The sequence below is a fragment of the Phalacrocorax aristotelis genome, chromosome 1 (genome assembly GCF_949628215.1).
Source record: "Phalacrocorax aristotelis chromosome 1, bGulAri2.1, whole genome shotgun sequence".
Taxonomy (NCBI): domain Eukaryota; kingdom Metazoa; phylum Chordata; class Aves; order Suliformes; family Phalacrocoracidae; genus Phalacrocorax; species Phalacrocorax aristotelis.
In genome coordinates, this window is record NC_134276.1 from 99127240 (window position 1) to 99154219 (window position 26980).

General features: G+C 43.3%; 1 protein-coding gene and 1 long non-coding RNA gene across 2 annotated transcripts in view; one reads left to right on the plus strand and one right to left on the minus strand.

Moving 5' to 3' along the window:
• BACE2 (beta-secretase 2) overlaps window positions 1-1800 on the minus strand; it is a 48238-nt gene extending 46438 nt beyond the window's left edge. The window contains exon 1 of the mRNA XM_075099577.1: window positions 949-1800. Within this exon, the coding sequence (XP_074955678.1) occupies window positions 949-1260 (312 nt within the window). The 5' untranslated portion in view covers window positions 1261-1800. The remainder of the gene's footprint in view (window positions 1-948) is intronic.
• On the plus strand, window positions 1470-26613 carry LOC142060046 (uncharacterized). The gene is made up of 3 exons (XR_012661583.1): window positions 1470-1605; window positions 8524-8622; window positions 24317-26613. It is a non-coding gene; the product is annotated as an uncharacterized LOC142060046 (long non-coding RNA).
• The last annotated feature ends 367 nt before the right edge of the window (window positions 26614-26980 follow it).

Consider the following 26980-nt stretch of genomic DNA (forward strand, 5'->3'; position numbering starts at 1 on the left):
ACTCCCTGTTGGCCAGGCATTTTGGCATTCGTTGGCCTTTTGCTACGGAGAGGAGCTAACGCAAGAGAATAAGGATTTTTTTTTTCGTGTACACTGGGACTGTAAGGATCTAAACTCCCAAAGCAAAGACGAAGTTCTGAGGGAAAGCCCCGAGGGCTTTCAGGAAATTAATCCCCACTCAGCTGACTAGTCATCCCCACCAGCAGCCCAGCACCGCTCCTCCTGGGATCTCATGACACAGATGAAAGAGCAACTACATGGCCAAAAAGCTTCAGCAATGCCGGTGAAGGCAGATGGGGGAGATTCAAGGCAACACGGGCTACTTGAAAACCGTATTCAAAACACACTCGTTCTTTGTGCTACTAATGAGTAACACATGAATTCCCGAAAGAAGGGGCTGGTTTTGCCCAGCCATCACTTAGTTTAGCAGGAAGACTTCGAGAGATTCTCCCGGGGGCACCGGGAGGATCCATCACCAGTCACAGTGCAAAGCACCTTAAAAAAAATAAAAGAACAACAATAAAAAAAACCCACCCTCCGACTCGAAAACACAGTCATTCCCACTGACAGAGCAACTCGCTTCGAACCCAAACGCCGTGAGGCAGCCTGAAACCGGGCACCAGCTCCGCAGCATTTCCCGAGCAGTCAGGGGGCCGCTGCCCTCGGCCGCTCCCCGCCCCGCCCCGCCCCGCCGCCGCCGGGGCCCGGGACGCGCCCCCCGCCCAGCCCGCGGAAACTCGCTCCGGCCGCCGCCGCCGCCGCTCGCCCGCGCCGGGCACCGGCACCGTCTTTCGGAGGGGGGTGGCGGGGAGGCGGCAGCACTGAGCACCAGGAGAAAGTTGTGTTTGGGCTGGGGGGTGGGCACACTCCCGCCCACCGAGGAGAAGTTTGCCCGCCCCCCCACCTCCCCCCCCCCCCAAATCCCCGCAGCCCCCGGCCCACTCCTACCGCTTGCGGCGGGGTCCCGATCAGCATCTCCAGGTAGTAGCCGCGGCCGGAGTCCCCCTGCAGATTCTCCACCATGGCTAAAAAGTTGAGGGTGCTCCCGGTTTCCGAGGCCAAAGCCAAGCCGTCCGCGCCATCGAGGGGATTCTGCTGCCGGCTCCCACTCCCCGGCCGCAACACCACCGGGGCGGGCGGCGACCCGCCGGGGGCGGCCGGGTGGGAGACACGGAGCGGGAGGGAGAAGAAGGCCCGGCAGATCCCCGCGGTGCCGGCCAGGAGGAGCAGGAGGCCGGGAGCCGCCAGCGGCATCCCCATCCCGGCGGCAGCGCGGGGGCCGGGGAGCTCTTCCCAACTGCAGCGGCTCCGACCGGAGGCAGCGGCCGCCTGGCTGCCAGACTAGAGCAGCCGGGGGGGGAGGGGGAGGAGGAGGAGGAGGAGGAAAGGAGCGGCTTCCCCACGCCCCGGTTTCAGCTCCCCCTCCCCCGAACCGAGCTCCTCCTTGCGTTCCTCCCGTACGGCCCCCGGGCAGCCGGAGCGGCCGGAGCTCCGACTGCCCGGAGGCCGTGAGGGGCAAGTTGCTCCGGTCCGGCGCCCGCGGGAGCAACTTCCCGGCTCGGCTCAGCCCAGCCCGTAGCCCCGCTAACGGAGCGTGACGGCACGGTAGGGAGAAAAGTTTCCGAAAGCCTTAAAGGGAGAGAGCGGCGGGGCGGGCGAGCGGGGATACGCGCCGAGGGGCGGCAGGGGCGGCAGGGGCGGCTGGGGCTCCGGTCCCCTCCCGGGGTGGCGGCGGCTCGACCCTCACCACCGGGGGAGGGCCCGGGATCCGGCAGCCTCCCTGGGGCACAGCTCGCCTCTGGACCCCGCGGGAGGAGAGGCAGTGGTGTGGCCAAGGGCTGGAGGAGGAAGAGGAGGAGGACGTGGGAGTGCAGAGCCAGGTGCGTCTCCCGCACGGGTGTCCGTGGCGGCGTGTGCCCATGGCGCGGGTGACAGCAGCCGCGTTTCGCAGCAGTGGCAGTGTCTGGTGTGAGGAGCGGACATGTGTATGTGTGCGTGGAAACTCATCTGCTGTACAACTAAGCGTGAGGCGTGAAAGGCGTCCACTTGTGAGAAAGCCTGCGAGGCTTTAAATGTCTTCATCATGCACGGAATTAATAACAGCTGTCAAGTGCGGCCTTTTGAAAGATGGGAACACTTAGGATGGAATTAGTCTCTACACCTCTGGAGTAATGACAGTGCCAGATAGATCACTGAATGGAGCAGGTAGTCCAAAAGCCTGAAAAATAACACTGGGCAAGTCTAAGCAGAGTCCCTTTGTGTTTCTGACCCTTCCCCCTCACATCCTCTATAGTAGATGAAGTTGAAAAATACCCAGCCGAAGTCCTGCATATGCTCAGTATCCCCTGGCCAATTTGCTGTCCTAGGCAACCACCTGGTCTGTCCTTGTGTGTAGATCTGCTGCAAGCTGCATAGACTGAGGTCCCTCCCCTGCCATAGTAAACAGCAAGGGCTCTCTCCCTCCCTTCCTTGAGAGGGCATAATAATCTGCAAAATTTCCAAGTGTTTCACGGCTATTACATAAAGTTTCATGAGGAGGTAGACAGTAGCAGTGTTCATTCCCAGGAAAGCTGAGGAAACTGTTTGCTAGAAGGGTACGTTGGTAAGGCTGTTACTCATAGCCATTGCCAGAGTTGCTTGCAGAGGATAATCCTTAAAAAGAAAATTGGAGCCCACCTGCCCTTGCTGAAGGAAAAAAGGTGTTTTCACTTTTTGTTTTTCCACTGATGTTTTCAGTACTCTGGCTCTGTGCCACATAAAATCTGGAGCCTTTATTCTACTTTGTAGCTCTGCCCTTGGATCACTTTGGTACCTTTGGTGCAGTTGGGCGCTTTCCCACGCACTCACAGCGGGAGGTAGATGCGGTCCCTGCGCCCGCTGCCCACAGAACTCTCTGCAGGAGGAGGAAAGCAATGTAGTGCTCTTAATGTCACTTTGCCACCAGACTGGGGAGGTGGGAAGCCTGCAGGGGCTTGGTCTGGCTGGAGACTTGGGTGGAGGGTATAGATGAACCTTGCGCACAGGAGGATGTTTTACTTGTGGGAAACTACACATCTCAGTAAGAGGTGAAATTGTGCAAACTTCCCCTGCTGCAGGAAGCTTTCTATTTCCCTGACAAGTAGGAATGTGAAATATCGCAGTCCTGGAATGTCTAGTCACACCTGCTCTGGACGGAGCTGGAGGATGTTGCTCTAGGCTGATGACAGCTGAACACCTGAGGGAGTGGCAGCATGGCTCACACAAAGAGGTTATCTCCAGGGTGCTACAGTAATGGCTTTTTCTAACGTAGCTGGGATAGTGACAGGTTATACTGTAAAACCTGTGTAGTTGGAGCTGAAGCTGAAGGGGGAATTAAAATGCTTAAGGCTCTTCACGGGTGAGCTGAAAACTGGAGAAATGCCCCCGCCCCTTTGAAAAAGGAAATGTGAAAAGTAATCAGGAGTATAATTGAACACCCCCTCAGAGTGGTAGGGATGTATTTATAACAGTCAGCAGCTATATACATTTTGTTTTAATTCTTTTACAGTACAGTAAGTCTTCCCCCTTGCCGCTGTTGCTAAGATACGTTACCATACCTCTGGGTAAAGCAGCCCCAGTCAAAAGAAGTGTATAGTTTTCGAAGTATAGAAGATATAGCATAACCTTAAAGTGTTCGAGAAAAAACTTGTCTTTTTTCATACTGTTGTTAAAAGTTCTTCTTGTCCTGTTTTCCACAGGACTAGGTAAGTCTCACAGTAAATGCACATCAGACAGCTGCTGTGTATGAAATGGTGTGTGTGTAACCTTTCTGTCCTCCTGTGGCATCATCACAGCAGGGCTCGTGTTCATGCAATGGTGTGTGGTGAGGTTTCTGCCTTGCCTTGTCTGCTCCTTTATTTACCTAAGTCTCTGATAAGGCTTAGACTGCACCATGTGCAGGTGAGTAGTCCCAGTGCATTTATGAACAATGGCAGGAATGGGCCTTGAAAGAGCAGTGTAAACAACTGCTTTTGAAAGAAAACATTATAAAATTCTCCCAGAGAGCAGAATGTAACTATATCCAAAATGTTCCTCGGAGGGGAAATCATCTGTATGCAACAAATGCCACTACAGTCAATATTCATGTTTATTTCTTTGTGTATCACATGCGGAAAATAAATGAAATTCTAGAAACGGACACAAGTTTATGTGTCTGCACTGCTTGTTTTCTAGAATATTTGGAGAATCTTGTTTTCTGTATTTTTGTTGTTCCAAATATGTATTATCTGAGTAAATAATAATAAAAATATCTTTAAATATCAGCTCCTGTGAATAGGTCTTTTTAAAAGTCGCTTGCCCACGTATAAATCTGCAAGGATGTCTTGATTTTGATCCAACTCCACATTAATTTAATTTGACGGTGTTGTGGTGCTTTAAACCTTGATCCACTTGACAGTGAATTAACACATGTCTCTATAACATAACCTTCCACCAGTATTTACAGAATATAGTGCATCATAAAAATACAACTGCTCTGTGTTATGGACAAGGTATATTAGCTAAGTCAGAAGGACAGTTGCTATACAGAGATGTTAAATCAGGACTGTTGAGAAAACAAGCAGGAATCGAGAAGGCGGCTGAAAATGCAGAGGAAGTGCTGGAACGGATCCGAGCAGAGGAACTCTGGATGGCTAAAAAGAGATCCTCTCCCTCCACAAGAGGAAGCTATCAGGGGACTGCTCGGGCCAAAGTGGTTCTCTGCTGGGCATCTGAAGAAGTCAGGCTGACCTATGTTATCATTACACAATGATAAGGGCAGATGGACACAAAATAAAGATCTCCATTCTAAAATTGCTTTGTCTGCTTTCTGTGTTCCTGCTGTTACCATAACCAATGCTTCAGTTCTAAGAAGACTGATTGCTCTTTACTGCTAATTGCACACTGGTACTGAAAGAAAACCAGCTGGACCTGCACTGTACAGAGGGTTAATTTGCAGAATGCAGTAGTCTTAGGAGTGGGGAGATTTTGTTCTTCCCGGACCTGACTGGGAAATGGTCTTCTCTGTCTGTGGTTGTCTTGCAATCAGCTTTTTCATGTTTTGGGCCTAATCCAGTGAAATGTTGCTGGTAAATGACAGAACAATAAACAACCAAGTGGCAGCAGAGGCTGCAAGATTTGGCTCTGTTTTGTGTCTGCTGAGGCAGTATGTCTTTGAAGGCAACGAACAAACCACCTGCTGGACAAGAGATGTGCCACCCAGAAGAGCCATTCCAGTGGTACTGCTAGGGCTCTAGTAACATCTCTTGTGCCAAAATGAGGGCATGGAGAGTTCTGGGACATATGCACCATGTACAGAGCTCATCCAAAATGAATCTTGTGGCTGAAGAGTACGTGGTTGGGAATGTAGGTGCAAATGTTTAGCACCCTTAATCTCCTTACTGTGGGTAGAGAATGTGTGGGTAGGGATGTCTTCATTGATCACTGTCTGTGCAGTTAGTTTTCTCAATATCAATATATCCCTTTGGCTACAGTTGAACATGTAAGATGTTGAAGATCCAGCTGTCTTCTGTCAAAGTTCCATTAAAAAACAAGCAAAGCATCATCCTTAATTGCCGCTGAAGGCATGTAATCACTTGTGGAGCCTAGCTGAACTGATCTCAAGTCATCCCAAGACTTTGTTTTGTGGTAGAGGCTGTCACCCAGTTGGGTGCTGAGGTCCCTATTTTGCATCTTCTTCCCTGCAGCAAGGTCCTTCACCCCAGCAAGATTTCACAGGGTGTAAGCTTCTCTCCACTGGGAGCATGAGGCCTGTTCTTCTATAGAAATCTCCATGCCCCAAAACGTTTTCTGTTTCCCCTGGGTCCTCAAGTCAGTCCACATATACAGCACCCTGTCCTCTGTCCCACCTCATACCTTTTTCTCTGACAAAGGGGTGTGTCACCAATCAAAGGGAAGAGATGCAAAAACCAGCTTGTTTTCTGCTTGTCCCAGCGCTAGAGCAGAGGGGCTGCACAGAAGCCACCATCACTCCTTTGTGGAAAGCAGTAGGAGCAAAGGAAGGGGAGGCAGAAGCACAGCTGCAGGTCCAAGTGGCTCAAAGTAAGGCTTGCTGAGGCCCCATCTTTTCGTATTGTGTTTGTTTTGTCTGTTTTTTATCACCTTTTGTTTGAATCTTGCTAGTGGTGGGCCTGGTGTAACTCATTGCTATCTGGGAGAGTGGCCGTTTGAGCTTTTGCCCCACATCTGAGGCAGCCTGCAGAATTATTGATGAATGCGTTGACCACTCTCAGAAAAGTGTTATTTCTCCTCGGAAAGCTCTGCAGGCTGCCTCAACTCTATTCTCTAGCTGGCATCACAGAAGAAATAATTCGTGCGTTAGACCTTAAAACGATCCAATATCTACCTTCTGATTCCAGACCTTCCTACACCACAAACAACAATGGTTATAAATTTATAAACTATGAAAAATTAAACATGCAGTGAACTATAGAGGCACTTTAAAAACAACACATTGAGAGTTGGCACATACTGCTGAGATTACTCTGATACTTTCATAAAAGTGCAGGGCTGCAATCCACTTGCCCAGCACTGGTTGACTATTCATTTATTGTTAATAGTAAGAGTAGTAGGAATTGCTTGTTAGTGGATGTTCAGGAAACTAGTCAGCTTGGTCAAGACTTTTCAGAAGTGCTTAGACCTCCACAACGTTTACTGGGAAGTAGAGGGCATGGGATAGAGTCATCCTGGTTGCTTTGGGGAGGTAAGTTCATGGAGTATGGTTTTGTTCCAATCCACCTGTATGCCAAATGTTCAACAAGGAGATTACAAGCGTGCTCCTGGCTGCACCCCACTCAAAAGCTGCAATCAGGAATGTTTTTTAAATAAGTTTGCCATTTAATAGAGATGTGAGTGTATATTTATGCCCATTCTTGGAGAGACTGAGAAATTTTGTGATGGACAACATTGTCTGAATAGCCAACCTTAAGTTGGGAAGTTGCTGGCTGTCTTTGTTTTCTTTGTGGTAGTGTGTGTAACATTGTCAGTCTGGATAGTTCAAGAAATAAAGGATCTCATGCATGGCAAATTTAATTCCTGCAGACTGTCTTTATTACTTCCTTTTTCTTTTTTTGGTCCACCTTTCTTTATCACCCTGATGCAGACCATGGCAGAGCTTCTGAAGACTGGGTGCAGCAAGTATGTTTTGCCATAATCTATAAAGATCTGCAGTTTCCTTAACTTGGGTGCCTCAACTCAGTGACTGCCATCTAAACACAGAGCTTCCTTCCTCCCTTTCCTCCCCTCCTGGACCAGCAGATTTCTGGATTCTAGTTTAGATATCCTGCAGTAGTAAATAAAAACTGAAATGCTGAAGGCTGAGCATGAACCACAGACTTCAGACCAAGTGTCTGAGTGACACTTGGATGAAGGAGAATTTGGAATGACAACCTAGGCACATGTAATTAGTAAGATTAATTAAAGATTTTTTATTAATCTTTTGATAAGAGATTATGTGCAGTCTGACAATGAGCTTTTTATTTTTATTTTTTGATTTTTAGTCTTGAAATGATACTTTGCTTAGAAATTTTGCCTTTGTTTGGTCCAAAATAGTAGCAGGCATGTGGGTCAAGTCTTCATCCCCACTGGAAACAAAATTATTACACTCTTGCTAGTGACCTTGATCTAAAGAACCTATTCTGTATCCCATTTCTTTCTAATCAAAAAAACAACCCAAAACTTGAGCTCTGTTTTTCAAAAATTCTTAGAAAGATTGAGGTTTTTCTGTTCATGCACACAAAGATAAACATGTACATGAAAAATGAATATGTTACAAGCAAAGTAGTCCACAAGCACTGAAATATTCTTGGCATCTAAGCCATAGGGAAAACCCAGTGCATCTAAGAGAGGTTTGCAGCTATCAGCTTTGTAAAATAAGGTCTTGTTGTTATCCTTCTGGGCCTCTGGAGACCCCTGGAATGTTTTACTGGGGCTAGAGAAAGGTGAAGTGGGTTCGTGTTTTACAGAATGAACTCCAGTGGCAACTGTAATACTAGTTCATGATGTACCAGGGTATATTTAGCCTTTTGAGTGTTTGTGCTAATGATAAGCCCCAAATGCTACTTAAAACTCACACATACTTTAAAAAACTGATAATGAACTGTTTTCAGCTGTGAATGTTGGACTTACTGCAGGATAGAGCTAAAAAATGGTTTAGGTGCTTTAAGGTTAAATAAGTCAATTAGTAAAAGGACTGTTATCCTACAGTTGCCTGGTAATGACAGTAGATGAAATGGTCCAGATAAAATATGCCCTAAGGCAAATCACTCTGATCAATTTTTTTTTTTAAATGAGAAGGATCTGTGATCTTATAAAGTTTGATTGCATTATTAATGTGTAAAATGTTACATGCCTTTGCACTTCAATTTTTCCCTGTCTTTACAACAGTTCATTATTCCTCATCAGATACAGGCTTATAGGTCTTCTCGTAATTTATGTCTCCTGCTGTTTGTTTCAAGTATCCAACAATGAGAATAATTATGCTTGCCTTTTCGTATTCTTTGTTTTCAGGAAACAATGCATCAGGGAGGCTGCTTCAGAGATGCAGGCTCTCACAGGCAGCCAGCCAAAAGAGGCAGAAGTCTGAAAAGAGAGCTTAAAAAACTTAAGGTGATTCTTCCCTCATTTGTAATTGTAGAGCCCACTGAAGTAAGCTAGATTGATTTGCTGATTATAAGGACAAGAAATTTTACTTCAAATTTTCCTTCCTTCTTAATAGTTTATACTGTTTCTTAAATTGGGCATCAGAAATTTATTACTTGGAGCTGGTTGCATCACTTCTGGTTGATAATGCCCAGAACTTCAAATTAGAAAACTTATAACTTTGCTAAACTTAGAGGCTGCAAGTCTGCCAGAGACTCATCCTGTTATTTGCAAGTTTGTTCCTGGCCTTTCTGAGAAATGCACTGGAGAAAAGCATATTGTTCTGCAGCTTAAAAAAAACCCCAAAAGTCCATTTTGGGGGTATTTGTGTGTGAGAAGCAGATCTGGAATGTTCAGGTACTAGAAAAAAAAGACTCAAAGATGCCTAAGAGGTATATCTCTTCTATTGTTTACATAAAAACAAATCTGACCATAGTCATAGTTATTATCCTATTAAAAATGAGTTTACACATGCTCAGTTGCAACCCATCTAGCAGCTAATTTCTTCCAAGGGTCTCTTTTACACTGAACATATTCCATTTCTTTGTTGGTCTTCACCTTCAGGCTGGAGAGCACTGTTTGGCCCTGGTATGGGGCTTGGTAAGACTTTCTTTGGGGTTACTGCTCTTGGGCACTGCAGTGCTGGATACAGGGACGGGGATTTGCAGGAGTGGCAATGCACCTCTCAGGAGAGTGCAAGAGGAAAAGACAGCTTCCACACTGAAGTGGAGCAGGACTTGGCCTGTCACGCGCAAGGGTGTGGACAGAACAGCTGTGACAGCGCAGAGAGAAATGGACCTGCATAGTGGCATGGCTTGGAGGGGACAAACGTTGGAATGACAGGAACAGGCTATCAGCACAGAGTAGGAGAGTCCACTGTAACTTTAAAACACTTCTTACCAAATGAGGATGTGAGTGCGTGAATCCAGTATGCCTGAGATGAACTGGTTTGTTAAGTAATTAAGATTTCCCATGAAGGAATCTGTTCTGTCTTTTTTTGAGCACTACGAGACCTTCTGGATTCTTACAGGCATGTCATTGCTTTTTCCTTCACAGTCTCTCTCTGCTTGATGAGTTTATTGACTGCATTTTAATACATTCTGAAGAACCACTACAAAAAACCCCTCCACGGTACTCTGGTCTCCATGGCAAAGGTTCGGCTGCTATTGGTTTTGAATATGAATTTCAGGATATAGCACTGATAATCCTATTATTCTGTCTATGAAACAAAAAAAAAAAAAAAAAAAGTTGACTCAATGTTGGAGGTAATCTCCTTTTAGACTTGTATGAGAATATATGTTTCAAAGAGAAAAACCATTCAAGAATGGCTGTTTCATCTTTCTAGGGACTCATATAGGCTAAAGTGCCATATTTTGACCATATAAAAGGACTAAGTTTTTTGGTTACCTTGTATTAGCAATACCTTATCTGTCTCCTGTACTCTATTAACTCCTGGGTAAATCTTACCCATTTATAACAAAAGAGAGCTATAACATGCAGTTTGGGTTTGCTCCACCCTTGTATAAGCAGACTCTACTCTAAATAGTTCATAATAACCATTTGGATTTGAAGGAAAGTTGGCAGGAATGCCTTCTGCTAGGTGACCTTTGCAAATCTGTGTGCTGCTGCTACATGTAGTACCTAAGATGGTGTTTACTGTACTAGTTCTCTCCTGGGAGCTGGGAAAGAGGACACAACAGCTCTTTGAGGCTTGGCAGAAGATAATCAGAGATGTCACTCCCCACTCCATTTCTGCCAAATACAATCAGAACTTTTGCTGGGGAGAAAATAATTTAGGGGTTGCAATTAATTCTTAGAAGGTATATTAAGATATATTAAGAAATACTTAATTTTCAGCAGCTGATGCCGTAAACAGAAAGTAGATACTAGTGACACAGTGGAATTTGTTTTTCTTGCAACAAACACAAGGTATAAAGTGTTTATTGACTTAAAAAGAAAAACTGAACAAACAAAATAAAGAAGAAAGCATGCATGGCTGCTTTGAAGGAAGGAATGTTTTTATTTCATACTTTGAAGAAATTGTTCAGCCGTGTAAAAATGTGACCTCTCTAATGCTGCCAAGGGCAGTGAGATCAGGGATAATCTGCTGAGGAAATGCAGCTCACGCAATCCAAAAGGAGAGTTTTAACTTACAACACCAATTTTTCCAAGAGTGAAACATGTGCAGAAGGGGATATTTGTACTGTTCTTTGCTTGCTGAAGAATCCCATTACCTGTTTTGAGGAATGTCCTCTCCACTCTGTGCTGTAGATGCAAATGGATGTGAGGGACAATCTGATGTACCTTCTCCCTCCATACTCCCTTTTATTCTGAGTTAAAAGTTCAATATAAGAGTAAAGTGGCTTTAAGAAAACTATATAAAAGTTACATTTCATCTTGCATTATTCTTCTTCCAAAACAATTACAGGGTAACTGCCAGTAAAAGGGTAGGCCAGATAGGTATGTTGCAGCATAATTACATGGTGATACGGAAATCAATGCTCTCATCATTTCTGTGGTAATGGGCGATGTGCACATCAGCCTTATCGTGATTCTGAGGGTGTGCAAGTTATCATTCATATTAGTGCAGTACTGTAGTGCCCTCGCACACTGCTGCATACACCCTCTGACACCCAGTTCCCGCTGTAAAATTTAGGCAGTGCTTCCTCTACATAATAGAAGTGGGAAGGAAGAAGGATGGATGGAGACCATTTCCTCCTTACCTGCCCCTTGCAGATCAGTGTTGCCAGGTCTTTGTGGTTCTGTGAATACTGAAGGGAAGTGTCTGAAAGAAGGGTTCTGTGGCATCGGTAGTCCTAGGGTCCTCGCATCAACTTGAGCTAGATGAAGTCTCATAGAGCAGGTCTTTCTAATTAGACAGAGAGATACCCCTCCAACAGACTACTTCTCCTAAAATGTCATTGACTTCTTGTCCTTGGAATATTATAATATCTCTTCTTGGTATCCCTGTTGTGAAAAACTCTGGTGAAATTGCTCAGTAGCCCTTTGCAGTTCTAAATATAAGGTCTTATTTAAAACAACCTGCTTCAGATGTTCCTAACCCCCAAGTGGTTTTCTGTGTGATGTGGAGGTACCCTCTGGATGGATGGTGGATCTGGTCTTCAGGATGACTTTTCCTAGGGCAGTGTGGGCATACATATTAAATGGTATAGAGTATTAAATGACTTTTTGTTTAAGCTCTTCAAGTGATAATATATGATACCAGTTAGTCACATAAGGAGCTTGGTGAAAATGTTTTTTTACTACTGTTTGTGAAGAATTAGTACACTACAATAAAGGCATCACAGAAAAGCTCAAAGGCAGGATTTGCATGGCATGGTAACTCATGGAGCATCCACTGAATAGTGGGGATAAAAGGTAATCTTGAAGAGCTGCCCATTTAGTGATTGCTGCCCACCTTGTGAACTCAATGAGGAAGAAGTCCTGCATAAAAAAAAACCCTAATGTGATAATGAAGCTAAAAAATAATTAGTAAAAAGGAGGGAGTCTGAGAGAAAGCTATACTGACAACTTTAATTAGTGCTTGGCTATGTACCCTTAATGTTCTTTTGAAGTAGTTTTGGTATACACATGCCCATATATCTCTGTACACGCCCCCTCTTTGCAAACCCCTGTAGTCCAAAGAATAATTCTCAAGTTTGGTTTTCTTTGTTTTTTTTTTTTTTTTTTGGGGGGGGGAGGGGGAGGGCATGGGTGAAGCTGTCTTTTTACTTATGAATGTGAAATGATTCTGTCAATTTTTTCCCCTGGGAATGTCTGAGTCAGTGAAAACACGGGATTATTGTGGAATGTCTCTTCTGTATAGTTTTGAGTCTTACAAGTATTGAAGTACTGAAATTCACTCATGACTAAAGAGCAACTACTTCTGAGTGACTGCTGAACATTGTCCAGGGGCCCTAAAGGACAACTTAAAACAAAAATAAAGACTGCTTTCTTTGTTTAAAACTGCAGCAAAACCAGATTTAGGTATGTTGCTGCCGAAACTATCAAGGTACCTATGATGCATTTACCTATTATTTTCATTGATCTACAGGGATTATTTCTTTAAGATGTGCACAAGGACATAACTAATGTTACTTTAACTCTTTCAAGCTCGTTTGATCAGTGGTTTTGTCTTATGCTTTCTTCAGTCTCACAGAGAATTTATCAGTGCCTTCTCTTCCTTAGGTCTGATTCCTCATTCTCCATATATTTCTTTGTAAGCTTAAAATGGTTTCCTAGCATAAGAGCTGGCATCAACATTTTTTTTGTAAAGGCGAAAACATTGCTTTCTAAAGTATCTTTCTCTTCTACGGACAACAGACTAGAGGAGTCTTTATGTCTTGTTCTCATCCTTGCCCTGTAACTTATTTTGGCTGTAGTCACTCAGCACTTCCATTCTTTTGTATTTGAAGTCTTCCCTAGAGCTGTTTTTGCTACAGCTGAAGTCTAAAAGGTCAAAATATCAATTTTCTTGAGTGGGCAGTGATGGTATACCTATCGTAGCAGAAAAAAATGGTGGTGCTATACTTCTCTGCACCTCAGACTTCATTCCCTCACCCTGCTGACTACTTTGCCCCTTCTGGGAACAGAAACCCCAGGCAGAAGTTAGTGGAATTCACTGTGTTAGGAACACACCGAGTTTGAAAGAGATTCTGCAGGAAAGAAGTGTAACCTTAATGATAATCCTCAGGCATTAAGGTATGAGCCACTTTGTAGCACTTTGCCCTTCAATGCTCTTGATCTGTGTCATTTTACTACCAGACACCCTTGCTTTGCTCAGGAATCAAACTGCGAGTGCCATGTTTGCCGCAGTGGTTTGTTTCCTTCTTCTTCATTATCATGGTACTGGGGTTTCAGTTCACCTTTCTTCCAACCTGACTGACTGACTCTGCTCAAGTTTTTAGCAGTTTTGAGGTGCTTCTCTTAGCAATGTGCCCAGGGTATTGGTTTTGGTCTCTATGTTATCTTTATATTTACCCTATCAGCAGCACTTTTGCTCCTGGCCAGTGATATTGGTATGCTCATAGCACACAGGTATGCTCCTTCTTTCTTGGCTGCTCATGTACTCATCAATAATTCTGTTTCTACCTCCCTTATCTCTTTCTTGGAGAGATACAACTGCTTTAAAGATAACAAAAACAGAAATTCTTTTCTTCCCCTCTGATTCTCACTATTCATCTTTCTTTTCTCACTAGCAATGTTTGTGTCATTTTTGTTGTTATTGCCAAGAAAATACATTTTTAAAACCAGTAGTGCTCTGCTCTGGACCCTTCTTTCCCACACTATCAAAACAAGCATGTATATTTTTAAGCACAGTTCACCACAGTTCTTAATTTTGGATTAGTGGATAAGACCTTCTATGAATCTCTTGTTCTGTGCCTCAACATCAACCATATTATCTATGTCTATTTCTTCATTTCGCTACCTACCCTCTGCAGTTTCTTAAAGCTCTTGCAAATCACTTTTCTCTGTACTTCATGATCCCCATCTTTTCTGAAGACTACCTATTGTTAGTCTAATTTTCTTACCTTATTATGGCTGTTCTGTTTATTCTTCTTAGCTCCTTCATTACCTGCCAGTTCAAATTTTCCATTTTAGCACACTTTTCTTATTCCTTGCTTTTTCTACATCATGCTTTTCTCATCTTGTCCTTTGGAATTTTTTCATTTACTCCTTTCACTTCTTGTTTGTTTCCGTAGCTTAAATCTCTTCTTAAAAGGGTTTTCTGTGTTTTGCTACTTAATCCCAAGCGTACTGTCTCTCATGGATCAGCATTGCTTGTATTCTTTACTAGGCTATACTACCCTGGAAGGTATTGAGCTTGCCTGATGTTTTTATGTTTTTGTTGTTGTTTGATTCTTTATATAATCCTCCTCTAAGAGTCATATTGGAAACTGTTACAAGGGGTATGGGCCTTTTATTCCAGATTCATCATTATTCTGTTTCTGCTCAGAACTAGGGTAATTTTAGGATTATATTTCCCAGAAAGACAAAAATATAAGACGACTTCTTTTGAAAGGAATCAAAGATGTAAGAACAAGCATCTTCTTTAGTGTCTGAAAAAATATGCATTGGGCAATCCAACTGTGGAAGGGAGGGGAAAGGGTTGGATTTGGAGAGTATTCAAGGCCCAGCTAAATGTAACACCTTGGGCTGCAGCCAGTTTCTTGACACTTTTTTATCCTATGCATTTTCATCCCATGTGCCAAATACAGTTGGTCACAGATTTCAGAAGTGCTGAATGAACCACAAGGAGAAAGAAAAAGACTACAAAACTGTGCTTCATGGGTGCTTGGAAGCCTGGAGGCAGAACCCAACTGGTTTGGGGATTCACCATATTGGTTAGGGTCCTGATTTAATCTCGAGTCTTTCTGTATGTGATGTAACACTTGGGTCCCGCAGAAAGATACTTTTGGTGCAAGTCTCCCCTTTCACTAAAAAACTCTACTTTTCTATCCTTTACATCTCTAGAGGAAAGAACAATTGATGTGACTATATCTGAAACCAGATAACCAGGTTCATAAACCAGAATGTGGTTGTTGTATGAAGTCTTATTAAAATTTTTAAAAAATCATATTATGATTTTTAAATCCATCTTCTTGATTTGGGAGACAGGTGATGTATCATTTGTCATCGCAATCAGAGTTTCACTGCACTGAATGCAAACACCTCTCATTTTTACCAGAGGTGTGGAGGTGTGGAGATGTGGAAGGATCACTTCCTTTGGTAGGCCTTTGTAATAGGAGGGACAGCAGGGTAGAAAAGTATTTCCATGGGAAAATCACTGAAAAAGCTGAATTTATATGATAAGATTACTAGGGAAAGGTCCCGTCATGAACAAACTGAGGAAACTGAGAGAGAGTTTTGAGAAACTGTTTCATGTGGAGGGATGCCTGGGAGGATAAAGATCTCTTAAAATGCTTTTAGCTGTAGCTAAGTCTGGAGTGGGCTTACACCTCTGGTTCAGAGGTGTGAAGCTTGGAGACCTGTAATAGAGCACGCAGGCTCTGTAAAGACCTGGAAGGATGGCTGGCTCGCCTGTGCAATTCAGTGGTACATGGCTGCAGGGGTTTAGAAGAAGTATTTGATTTCCTGTCTGGCTTATAGGAATGGGCATAAAAAGAGTGGGGAGAATGATAATGCCTCTCAGAAAGGTAACGGATATGATTCAGTTAAGGGAAGCCTGAGGGATTCTAGTCTTCATTGTATAGAGGAGCTCTAGGCTTTTTATGGGGGGAGAAAGGGATAGATAGGGGAGTGAAATAATAAGAGCTGGTCAGGAGATTTCTCACTAGGGTGTCATGATGCTTGTCATCCTGGAAGGTGAGACCAGCCTGTAGCCAGTTTCAATATGTTATTAAAACAGTGGGCCTGGTTCAGGGGCTCTGATGCCAGTTTACTGCTGCTTCCCTGACACCTCAGGAGACTGCCTAGATGCAGAAGTAGTTCATCCATGTAGGGGAATTCTTTAGTTTGAATGTCAGATTGCAGAATGCAGTTATAGTCCTTTTGGACCTTGACCAGTATGTGTGGGTGCTGCTATGCTGAACCAGGCAGATTTGTTGGCCTGGGGAACATCTGTCTTGTGGTTCCCTGAAAGATGTAGACAGACCTGGAACTATGAGATGTATTTAGACTGGTGAAACTGATCTGCATGCAGAACTCAACATGTGGACCTTTTTCTGCCTCCTGTACTGCAGGGTGCTGTATTGTCTGCACTCCCAAAATAGCTCTGGAAGGAATTGTTCTCCAGGAGAAAACCCCTCTGAAGTGTAGTTTCTTCCATGCCCTGAAAGAGTGTTCATGCAGACTCACAGCTGGGCTGCATTAGCAATAAATTGTAGGAATTGGCAGGTAGTCTATCTGGGATAATTTGGGATTAAGGGGTGGGAGGGAAGAGATTTGCTTGTGCTTCCCACCTACTAGCAATAGCAATGGAATATTTGTTTCGGGGTGCCTGCATGCCTCTGCGGACAAAAGTCACAGCATTGCATTCTGTTGTGTCAGCAGTGGATTCTTATTTTCCTCATTGTCTTCTTCCACAGACATATTCAAGAGCCATGAAATCCTTATGTGGATTTTAGGCTTTTCAGTCCAAACTATGATCCTGAGGACCTTGTGTTTGTCAGCATCTAAACTTGGAGGCTACTGAGTTTGTCTTCTCTCTTCCTCTCCCCTGGCATGTTGCTACCCTAAAATATACCTGAATGAATGTCTCTGCACACACATAGAGACACAATCACTTCAATAGCATAGTGTCATGGAAAAATTTGGTTGGAAAGGACTTATGGAGGTACGGAGATCAGGCTCCCACTTAGAGTCATAATATTCCTGACACTAGGTCAACTGTGGCTCTGCCCAGCCAGCTCCTCCTGTAAACCCCTGAGGATGGAGAATCCACACTCTCTCTGGACAATGTGTTTCAGTGCTGTGCCACACTCTCCTGTGGAGGCAATGTTTCCTATTGCCCAACCTGAACCTCACAAAATGTAACTCATGGGCGTTGCCCCTTGTGTTACTGCCTGGCACTGCAGAGAAAGGTTTGTTTGTGTTGTCTTTGTATCTGTCTTTCAAGTTGTTGTAAGCTGCTGTGAGATCTCCCCTTTGCCTCTTGTTTGCAAAAGTGAAGCCCAGCTCCCCTCAGCCTCTTGTCACAGGTCCTGTGCTTGTGGGACCTGACCTATCTGATAGCCCCCTGCCAGTCCCTCTTCTCTTTCTCCAGATCCCTGTTGAACTGGGTTCCCACAACTGGCAAGAGTCTATTCCAGGTGTGGTCTCAGCAGTGCTGACCAGAGCAGGAGAGCATCTTCCTTGGATATGTTGTCCATGGCCCTCCAAATGTGGCCCGGTGTAAAGTTTGCTGTATGCACAGGGCGAGTATGGTGTTGGCTCTTATGCAGCCTGGTGTCCACCATCACCCCAAGTCCTTTTTGGTTCTTTTCAGTTGCTTCTCAGTCTGTCCTGATGCATGGAGTTGTTTCATCTCAGCTACAAAACTTTGTGCTTCTCCTTGTTGAACACCATGAGGTTTCTGTTGGCCCGATGCTCCTGTTCTACAAAGTTCTACTGGATTCAAGCTCTATCGTTCAGCATGTCAGCTACTCTCTTAGTTAGGTCACCCTCCCTGATTGTCATGATTTTGCATAGGTGATAGGCAGGGGCCTTGCTATCACATCAGCCAGCACCTTCAGCACTCTTTGTAAATTCTGCAGGTCTGGGTTAGCTTTTCCATATAATCTGCAACCAGTTGCTCTTCCACTATTGACTGTCGTCCTTCCCAAACTCCATGGAAGCAAAAAGGAATTGGACAAGGCTTTGTGTTCCCACCAGGGCAAGGGCAAAAGAACCATGTGAGACTGACATCCTCCCTTGTTTTACTTCTACTGATAGGTAATTGTCTAAACAAGAGTTGTCCAGGCCAGTCTCCTACCATTTGAAATAAGAGATAACCAAATCATCTGAGAGATCAGAAGAATTTGTCGATGGCGAACCAGAACTGCAGGATGAAGGCATGCTTCTGCACAACGGGAATCTTAAACATAGTGCTTGTATAACTTGGTAACGAGTTCAGATTAAACGATTATGAAACAAGCCTTTTTTTTTCCAAAACTCTTTCCCACTTCAAAGAACAAGAAACTTCCTTACGAGAATGAAAGGCGGTGAACTCACAACAAACAAGTCAAACCACAAGTGCTTTGTGTAATAGAGACCTGCTGCAGGCAACAGAGATGATGGGCTCATTTTCTTGTAGCATAGGAACTGAGGACTGCTGGGAAAGGCACACCGGACCGTGCACCTTCTGAGCTCAGACCCTGGCAAACATCCACCCAGAGACTGGCAAATATCCACCCAGAGCCTGGTGTAATTTGGAGCAGGTTTGCGGAAGCTTTAGTTACCTGCTATGTCCCTGGGCCCTTTGTAGCTTTGTAAAGGAGAAAGAGGCTGAATCTACAAGCCATGCTGCTTTTTTTTGTGTCCCACGTGCCAGCACCATCTCAGTGGACCCTCCTTCAGCAGGAATCGGGATAAATGCCAACAAAAGGCTATTGTGTTAGCTCTTCCTGGTGGAAAATGAGCCTTGTGTAAAGCCTCATATTGCCTTGTGCTATTTCTGCCCTTCCACAACATCAAAAGGTAAGATTTGTATCCATGCTAAAAATACAGCTGGGAATATAGCTAATGTTTCAGGATGCAGGTTTAACGTGCAGAATTAAGCTCGCAAGGAGTGCTTTCAGTCACAGAACTATACTAACTGTTGGATATGCCATGTATTTAATTTTTTCCTTGGGAATATCTGAAGCTCAGTAGTTGTCATAAATGCTGGACCTTGACTCAACTCTTCTCTTTTTGTCTATGTAAGACTAGGGGGGGAAGATTGCAAAACACATCCATCTCTTTAATAATTAAAACTTCCCCAACTAAATACATGTCCAGCAAGTCCTATGTGAGACAATTAGTGTGCTGGGGTATTTGCTCCAAGGCAATGTTGTGATGATTTGCAGTACCAAACTATCTCATCTGCACATGAGAAATGCAGCAGACTCTCATTATTCATTGTCATCAACACACATGAAAAAAATTACACTTAAATATCTGGTAGTTTGCATACCTTTAAGCAAAATGTAATAAGGAATAGTGGCCCAAAAAGTGAAAATAGTGATTACTGTGAAAATACTTTTTGCTGTTCGTGAACTGTTTATAAGCTATATCTGGATTCTGCAAATATCTTCAGTGGATCATATAGATGAACAATTTTCAATTTACAAGTGCAACTATTTAGTTTGACTCTTTGCCCCCTCTGATATATGGCTGGTTGCGTGGCTACATAGTTGTTCCTGGACTGAAGCTGTAGGATACTGAATAGTAAATATTTGTGCTGCTGCATTGAAAAACTCAATTATGTGCAGGCATTTTGCAGAGAATAGATATTTTTCAAGCATTCACATGAATCAAAAAGCTGTTCACTGGAATGTTTATGAACTTCAAAGCAGGGACACATGAACAGAAAAGAGCATAAGAGTGCTTCAGAATTCAAAGAGACATTCTTAAACATCACTTGGCTGTGCCAGCCTCAGGCCAAGTGTCAGCGCTGTCTCTGCTTACTATTTAATATTCTGGTGAGGTATGCACTGAACATTTGGGATGGCAAAGCGTTCTAAGTTTCTGTTTTTCTTAAAATATTTGTGTCAGCTAGGGTTTGTAATCTAGGGGACTGCTCAGAACTGCAAGAAACTGTGAAAGGGAATCAAGACATTAAAAATGACTGCCATCCTTAATAGAGGACAAAACCTTTTTCTTATTGTCTCTTCACAAAAGCTATCTTGAAACTGTTTGACTGGGACAATGATCCTGGGATCAGGGATAGTCTGAGTAAATGGCCACCTGTTGACTGTTAAGGGACTCCAAAAGAAGGCTGAGGGAAAATATGTGCTGATTTTTGGTTTGTTTATGTGGAATTTTCCAAGTTGCACCAGGCTGCCATGGAGAGACTGAGAAGAATAAAATGTAACTTCAAGCTGGCCACTGGCCAAACTGCGTAGTTTGGACTGCGAATGTCATACTTGGAGCATGGTGTACTTGTTTGATTAATAAGTTACATGGAGACTTATCACTCATCTCATGATTCTTTGGTGAAGAAGGAAATACTGGAATTGGGAAGGAATATCCCATGCAGGAGAGTGGCTCAGTACTGGAACAGGTGCCCAGAGAGGATTGTGATATATCCATTCTCAGAGATTTTCAAAACTCTTTTGGATGGGGCCTGGAGCAACCTGATCTCACTGTGAAGTTGGCCATGTGCTGAGCAGTAGTGTGGACCAGAAGTCCCATCTAATCAGAATCTTTCTATGATTCTAAGTGCTGAAAGAGGTGTCCCCAGGGAAAAATGCAGAGGGCATAAGGCATGACATTAATATCTGTTTTGTATCTGGGCTGCAGGACAGAATTCCAAAGAGCATAACAGCTGGAATCTCATCTCTGCACTGGAAGCCTTGCACAGTTTCTTTATTCAGCCTTGATTTTGTTCTCGTGGACTTTATCTCATGTCTAAAGTCAGGGGAACTGAAATTTGGTGCTACATTTTTCCTCCTCTTATTAGGGAAACATTGTTTTGTATTATGTTATCTGTCATGTCTAAAACCACTTTTAGCATGTTTTTAAACAACATAAATATCAGGCTAGGAACAGAATTATTCTGTAATTAGATATAACAGTATGTAACGAAGAGGACGGTTCAGGACAGATAACAGCGAAACCTTTCATTGCCAGACTTCAAGAGAGGTAGCAGAATTAAGTCATTTAAAACTAGCCTGAGCAACGTCTTGAGACTAACGCTATATAGAAGTATCCTAGATCCCTTGTGTGCAAACTACTGAGCTCTTGTAAGTCCAGTTAGAGAGGACAGTGCATATATTAGACTCTAGTCTTTTTATATCCCAACGATTTCCACAGTAACATGCCAAAATTACTTTATAAATAACATTTCATTTTGCATGTGCTGGTCTACACTGTAGGCTTTCTTAGCAGAAAAGACTTCTGGATATCTAAAAGCTCAGCAGGATGTTATATCTACATACTCGGGGGAAAAGTTTGATGGTGTTTGTTTCTGTTTGAGTACAAAGCAGGCAAATGGGTAAAAAACTTTCTTTTTGGGGGTTAGATTGCAATGGCTAGGCTGAAGCTAAAATATGTTCAGGGTATTTAAAATACATGGTTGGCTACGTTCTTGTGTACATAAAAAGGGTTACTAGGCAGAAAGACCAAGTGGGTTAGCTAAGCAATGATTAGACAGCAGTAACTGTTACAAAGGAGGAAATACGGGCTGGTGGACTTTGATTTGCTTCAGCTGCTGTAAAAGTGAAGCTATGAGAGAAGAGCCTTAGTGTAACCTCTAATCACCCTGGGTCAGTGCAGCCATCTTACCACAGGATGGTCAGTACCCCACATCCAGTGGGATATTCATTTGGATGATGGTGGTTCATGACCACCCAGATCATGTGCTTGCTCAGCTTTATAAATTCTCTGCTGTGACAGGCCAGATGCAACCAGGTCTCTCTGAAAACTGAAAGGGTAATATTTAGAGTCTTGTTTCGGGCCAGAACATAAAGACATAACATTACCTTTTAGAGACATTACCATTAAAGAATAAATGTGAGGTAGTGTTATCTCTAGCTTCAACCTTGAATAATTTTATCAACCTTTTTAGAGAACAGCTTGGAATGCTGAAAAACTTTGTTTTGCAAAATATGCAACATTGTTCTTGACAATGGAAAGAAATTAATAAATAATTAGCCACTTGCATAGATCACAACATGTTTAAAGTGAGGATGGTCTGCTTTGAGAGGACAATCATAAATTGTAGTGCTAGGGCAGCTGAAAGGTGCTGAGAACTGGGCTTGAACTTGTGCAGGGGTAACTCTGTGATCTACGAGAGAGAGTCCCTCAGTCTGACAGTTTGTCCATGCTCGTGCCAAGTATGCTGATGAAATTTCAGGGGGTTACCAGGCATGTATGATGCATAGTTTATAGATATTTGTATTACTGAGTGAATCAGATCTGAGAACAAAGTGAAAGATAGCTGTTGTAGTCAGTGAAATGACTAATGATGAAGGTTACAAAGGACTTTGCATTTTAAAGCATTCTCAGTGAAAATGGTGTAGGAAACATAGGCTCCTTGCATGCTGATGTATCGAGTCACCCACTTCAGTCTCTCACTCAGGTAATGAAACCACTTACAACAGTACTTTTGCTTTCATGAAGATAATGTTATGTGTATAAGATAAGATTTCATTTCTGTACTATCTTGAATATTTTCCAGCTAGTATTTTTATTATGTGCTGTGGTTTGTGGAGAAAGATTTTGTTTAAGCCCCATGAGGTGTCAATGTGTTGATACAGAATCTCATGAAAATGCAGTTGTAGCACTTGTCTCATAAAACTCCCAGACCAGCAACAGTATCAGATCTAGGAGCAACTGCATAGAACAACTGGTCACATACACTCTTTGTTTTTGAAGGGGGAAGAGCTTTCATTTTTTTTTTTGAGTCTACTGAGTCCTCAGAGGTCTAGCAAAACTGGAGCTATTATTAGTACCAGATCAAGGGAGAAACCCTTGACTTGTTATGGCCTGCTGTTGGCAGGTCGGCCAAGACTGTGAAGTGTCTGTGATACTGAAAGTGGGCATCTTACTGTCAAACACCTTAAATACAAGAGCTTTCAATCCAGGAGAGTTACTGTGATGTTGTGTATTGAGAAGATCTTGACTTCAGTTATATTCAGTTACCCAGGAGTGCCTCTGTAAATGCAGAGAGCTCCCTTCTCCCTGGAAATGTTGTCTTCTCCAAGTTCTGGTCTTTCTGACCACTAATTGTCTTTCTAATTGAACAACACTGTCCTGAGACATGTAAACGAGATAACAGGTGCAGCTCAGACGCTCACTGTATGATCTTGTCTTTATAACTTGAATGCTTTCTCTTTCAGAAAAGAATACTTTAAAGTATTGTGAATTATTGTGGTTATATTTTGCATACTATATGAAAGAAAAATTCTGTTTATCTGTACAGCAATTTAATTCTGTTTACACATTTGAACAAACTGACAAGGTAGGAATGCCTTTTGTTAAGCTTATTTCCAATCTTTGATTTTGCAAAGACGGGAGCATCAGCTTCTGTGTAGAAAAATGTCTGTATTTTGGCATTGATTCATCATAAAAAGAAGTAGTACACATAATGAAAAGTTATATTTGAGTAATAACCACACAACCTGTGTCAATTGTGTACATTAAATTTTTAGCTATGCCTATTTTGTCACAAAAAAGAGAAAACCAATAAAAGATCTTTCATAGCTTTCTTTAAAGAAGCTACATTTAAAAGTCTGGAAATCGTTAAAAAGAAGTCTAATTATAAATAATTTTCACTTTCTGTTCATATAATTTGTTCACTTTTACATTGAAGCAGGAGCAGTCCAGGCCCTCTCACACAGGTCAATTCATGCCCATTCCCACTAGATGTCAGCACGATATAGATGAAAAGAGGCACCAGCTCCAGAAGAAATATTCCAGCGCTGCAACGCTTTTCTGCCAGAACTTATTAGTCATGGCAGTCTTGTAAGGCACATTCATCTCTTCAGGTCCAGGATAATGGAGTCTGTAAGGAACAGCCTTTACTCTGATGGTGCTGGCACTCACCCAAGATGCCAAAATGCCAAGGCTGAGTCTCTAATTTTGAACTCAGGGCAGAGTCTGAAGTGTAGAGATGTTCAGTAAGTAGGGCAAGTGGCAGGAAGGAGATTGCATTTGTTTATGACTATCTTGGGTTTTCTGGTTTTACTATTTTTCGTGATACATTCCTGTGGCCAAAATGTGAGAAAACCTTTCCTGCTTCTTCATTTCTCCAGCACCCTCTTGAAATTTATATAACTAGAGCAGCAATGACAGTTATTTGGAACCTTTTGTCCTTGTGATGCTCACATTTCCCAGTTTTTCCTATATTTTTCCAACATCTATTCCCTCTGCCTCGTCTCTGAAATTAGCCTTAAAATAATCTGAAAATGAAGCTATGGCTATGTGAAAGGCATTCATTCCATGTGGGAACTATGCTGCTTTGAACTCTGGGAGGAGGAAAAATAAAAATCACTTGTTTCTTTTTTTTTTTTTTTTCCAGCCACCTTGTCTCATTCCTGGCAAATTGAGTCACTGAAGACTCCTGAGTTCTGCCTGCATGGGTGACAGCAATGCAACTAAAGGAAGGCACTAGTGAAGATAGCAGGCCTAATTTTTTTCTGCATGGGACAGGATTCCTGTCCAGAGGTGACTGTGCCTGGGATTGGTGGGTGGACATTTACTGTGGGAGATAAGGGAACTTTATTGCTCTCCTTACCATTTGTTTGTTTCTCATGCTATCTGGGAGTATGTGCCTGCTGTTCCCCAGCCTCTTCGGCTTTTCTCACAGCTTCTTGCTTTGGCCTCCTCCCTGTCCTGTGACAAGTGGCAGGTCATGGGTGGACTTGGAGATTGGTCACCTCCTTCACACCAAGCTCCATCTGTTCCTGTTTTAGCCAGGTAGGGTTAGAAAGGACCAGGCAGGATCTCAAGGCCACCATCTTAAACAACTGGCTAACAACAAACGATGCAAAACCTTTGAGATTCCACAAAAAGATCAAAAGAGATAACTGCCTATCTCCTGATCCTAGGGAAAGTTCAGGGCCTATCTTGCATCTGGAGCCAACCTACCCTTTAAGGAAACACTTCCGTCTACTCTCCCTTGTGGAGAAGAGGAAAATCCGGAGATGTGAAATGACGCCCTTCTGATCAGCCTTGGTCCTATGAGTCTGCATTGTCCATAATCCTAACTGGAGCTTGATCCAGCTTCCATAGCCAGACTGTGTAAGGCAAGAACAGGATGGTATCTCTTGTATTGTGCAAACTCTGACATTAATTTTTCAAAATTACCAAGCAGTGTTGTGCAGCAGACTTTTTTATATGCCTCATTATACTTTTTTGGCTAGTGTATTACAGGCTGCCATATGGCTCAATATAAAAATCTTTATGGGTATCTGCTGTCTCTCATAATACATAAAGATATGTTAATTAGCACTAATTAAATCAATCTAAAACATATATGAAACATAGCCCTACAAATTAGATAATTGAAGTATGTTGGCCAAGTCCTTAGCTTTTGGCTAAATGCTAACTGTTCAAAGTTGATGCCTCATGAAAGCACCAATAGCACTCTCCTACTCTGTGTGTCCTTATGCTATGCAGACATTGCTAGTGCTGGTGGACTGTATCTGGAAAGTTGTTGTTCAGAACATGGAGAAAGCACAAAGTATTGTCAGAGGCAAAATGTCTCTACTCAAGCAATTTCACTTAATTTATTGCCACTTAATATAAGCCATTAGTTACTGATTGAGATGTTGAGAAAAGATGGGAAGACAAACAATTAAACAAACACTTAGGGAAACACTTTTCCGCCCCTTCCCCAGGATAAACTTAAGTCTAGCACCTCTCCTCCCTTCTCCCTGTGTGCTACAGTAAGTCCCCACTGACTCCTTTGGGCAGGCAATGGGCAGCACAAGAGGTTGGGTCAGTGTGTAATGGTTCCTTTCTGCTAATGCTTGTGGTTCTTTTCCTCTACTGGTCCTTGCTTCTCTTTGCTCTGGCCTGGGATCCTCTGTAAGCCACTGCTCCTTTGGGGATGGCCCTGCTCTGGCATGACTTTTCTGCAACCTGTCATACTACATTGGGGCTCTCCCTGCCACAGGGTGTGTTGCCCACAGGCTGCAGTCCCTGAGAGTTGTCCCTACCCTGGCATGGGTCACCCGCAGCCACAGGCCCTCTTTGGTGTCCTCACTGTAATATGAGTTGCCCACAGCCAGTCTCCTCAGGGTGTCACTGCTCCAGCATGGCTCACCCGTAGCCACAGTCTCTCCAGGGTGTCCCTGCCCCAATGGGGGTCACCTATGGACTGAAGTCCCTCAGAGGGAAGCTTCTTCTGGCAGTGAGTATCTCCTTCCAGGAGTCCCTCTCCAACCATCTCCCCAGCAGCATCTTCCATGTGGCCTCTCCCCTTCTGTTCCTCCAGATCTGTCTCTCTACTTTCTCTTCTCAGGTCTTCTTTGGTGTGTCCTCCTGTGTCTCCTGCCCCCAGGTGCTTGCACCATTTCTTAAATATGTCTGAGCAGAGGAGCCATGTGCTCCTCTAAGTGGTTGAATTTTTGAGGAATGGGTTGTTTTCATGTTTCAAAGCTGTTTGGACGTGGCTGTGATCAGCCCAGGGTAGTTCATGGACTCCTCCCACACAGGTCACCCCTGCAGTCCTCTGCTACCCAAATCCTGCCAGCTATGCCTAGTAAAAATATTCCTGTGAAGCATGTCCTAGCTTACCCTCCAGGTGCCTATAAAACACAGAAAGCTTTACACATCTCTGGTATCCAGAAAGAAACAGTTGATGCAGCACTTAAAAGACAAACAAATGAACAAAAAAAAGAACAAAAAAAGAAAAAAATTTTTCTAAAAGATTTCTCCAGCTTGTGTATTTTCTTTCAGATTACTTATTTTAAGGAACCAAAGTGTTTGCTGACAGAGGCATAAGACCTTTTATAGGCTAAAATAACAGCAATCTATCTGTTGCTGTAACTCTCTGGCAGCTACTAAATCAATGACAATAAAATATCAATGGTTAATGCTGTACAGTTTATTCTGAAAAAAAAAAAACCACAAAAAAAGCTATGAGGGTGCTCGTTGTGATTCTATAGTTACACACAAAAGGGAACTCGGTCTAAAATGGGCATTTGACATCTGCATTATGTAGAAAAACATGGCATCT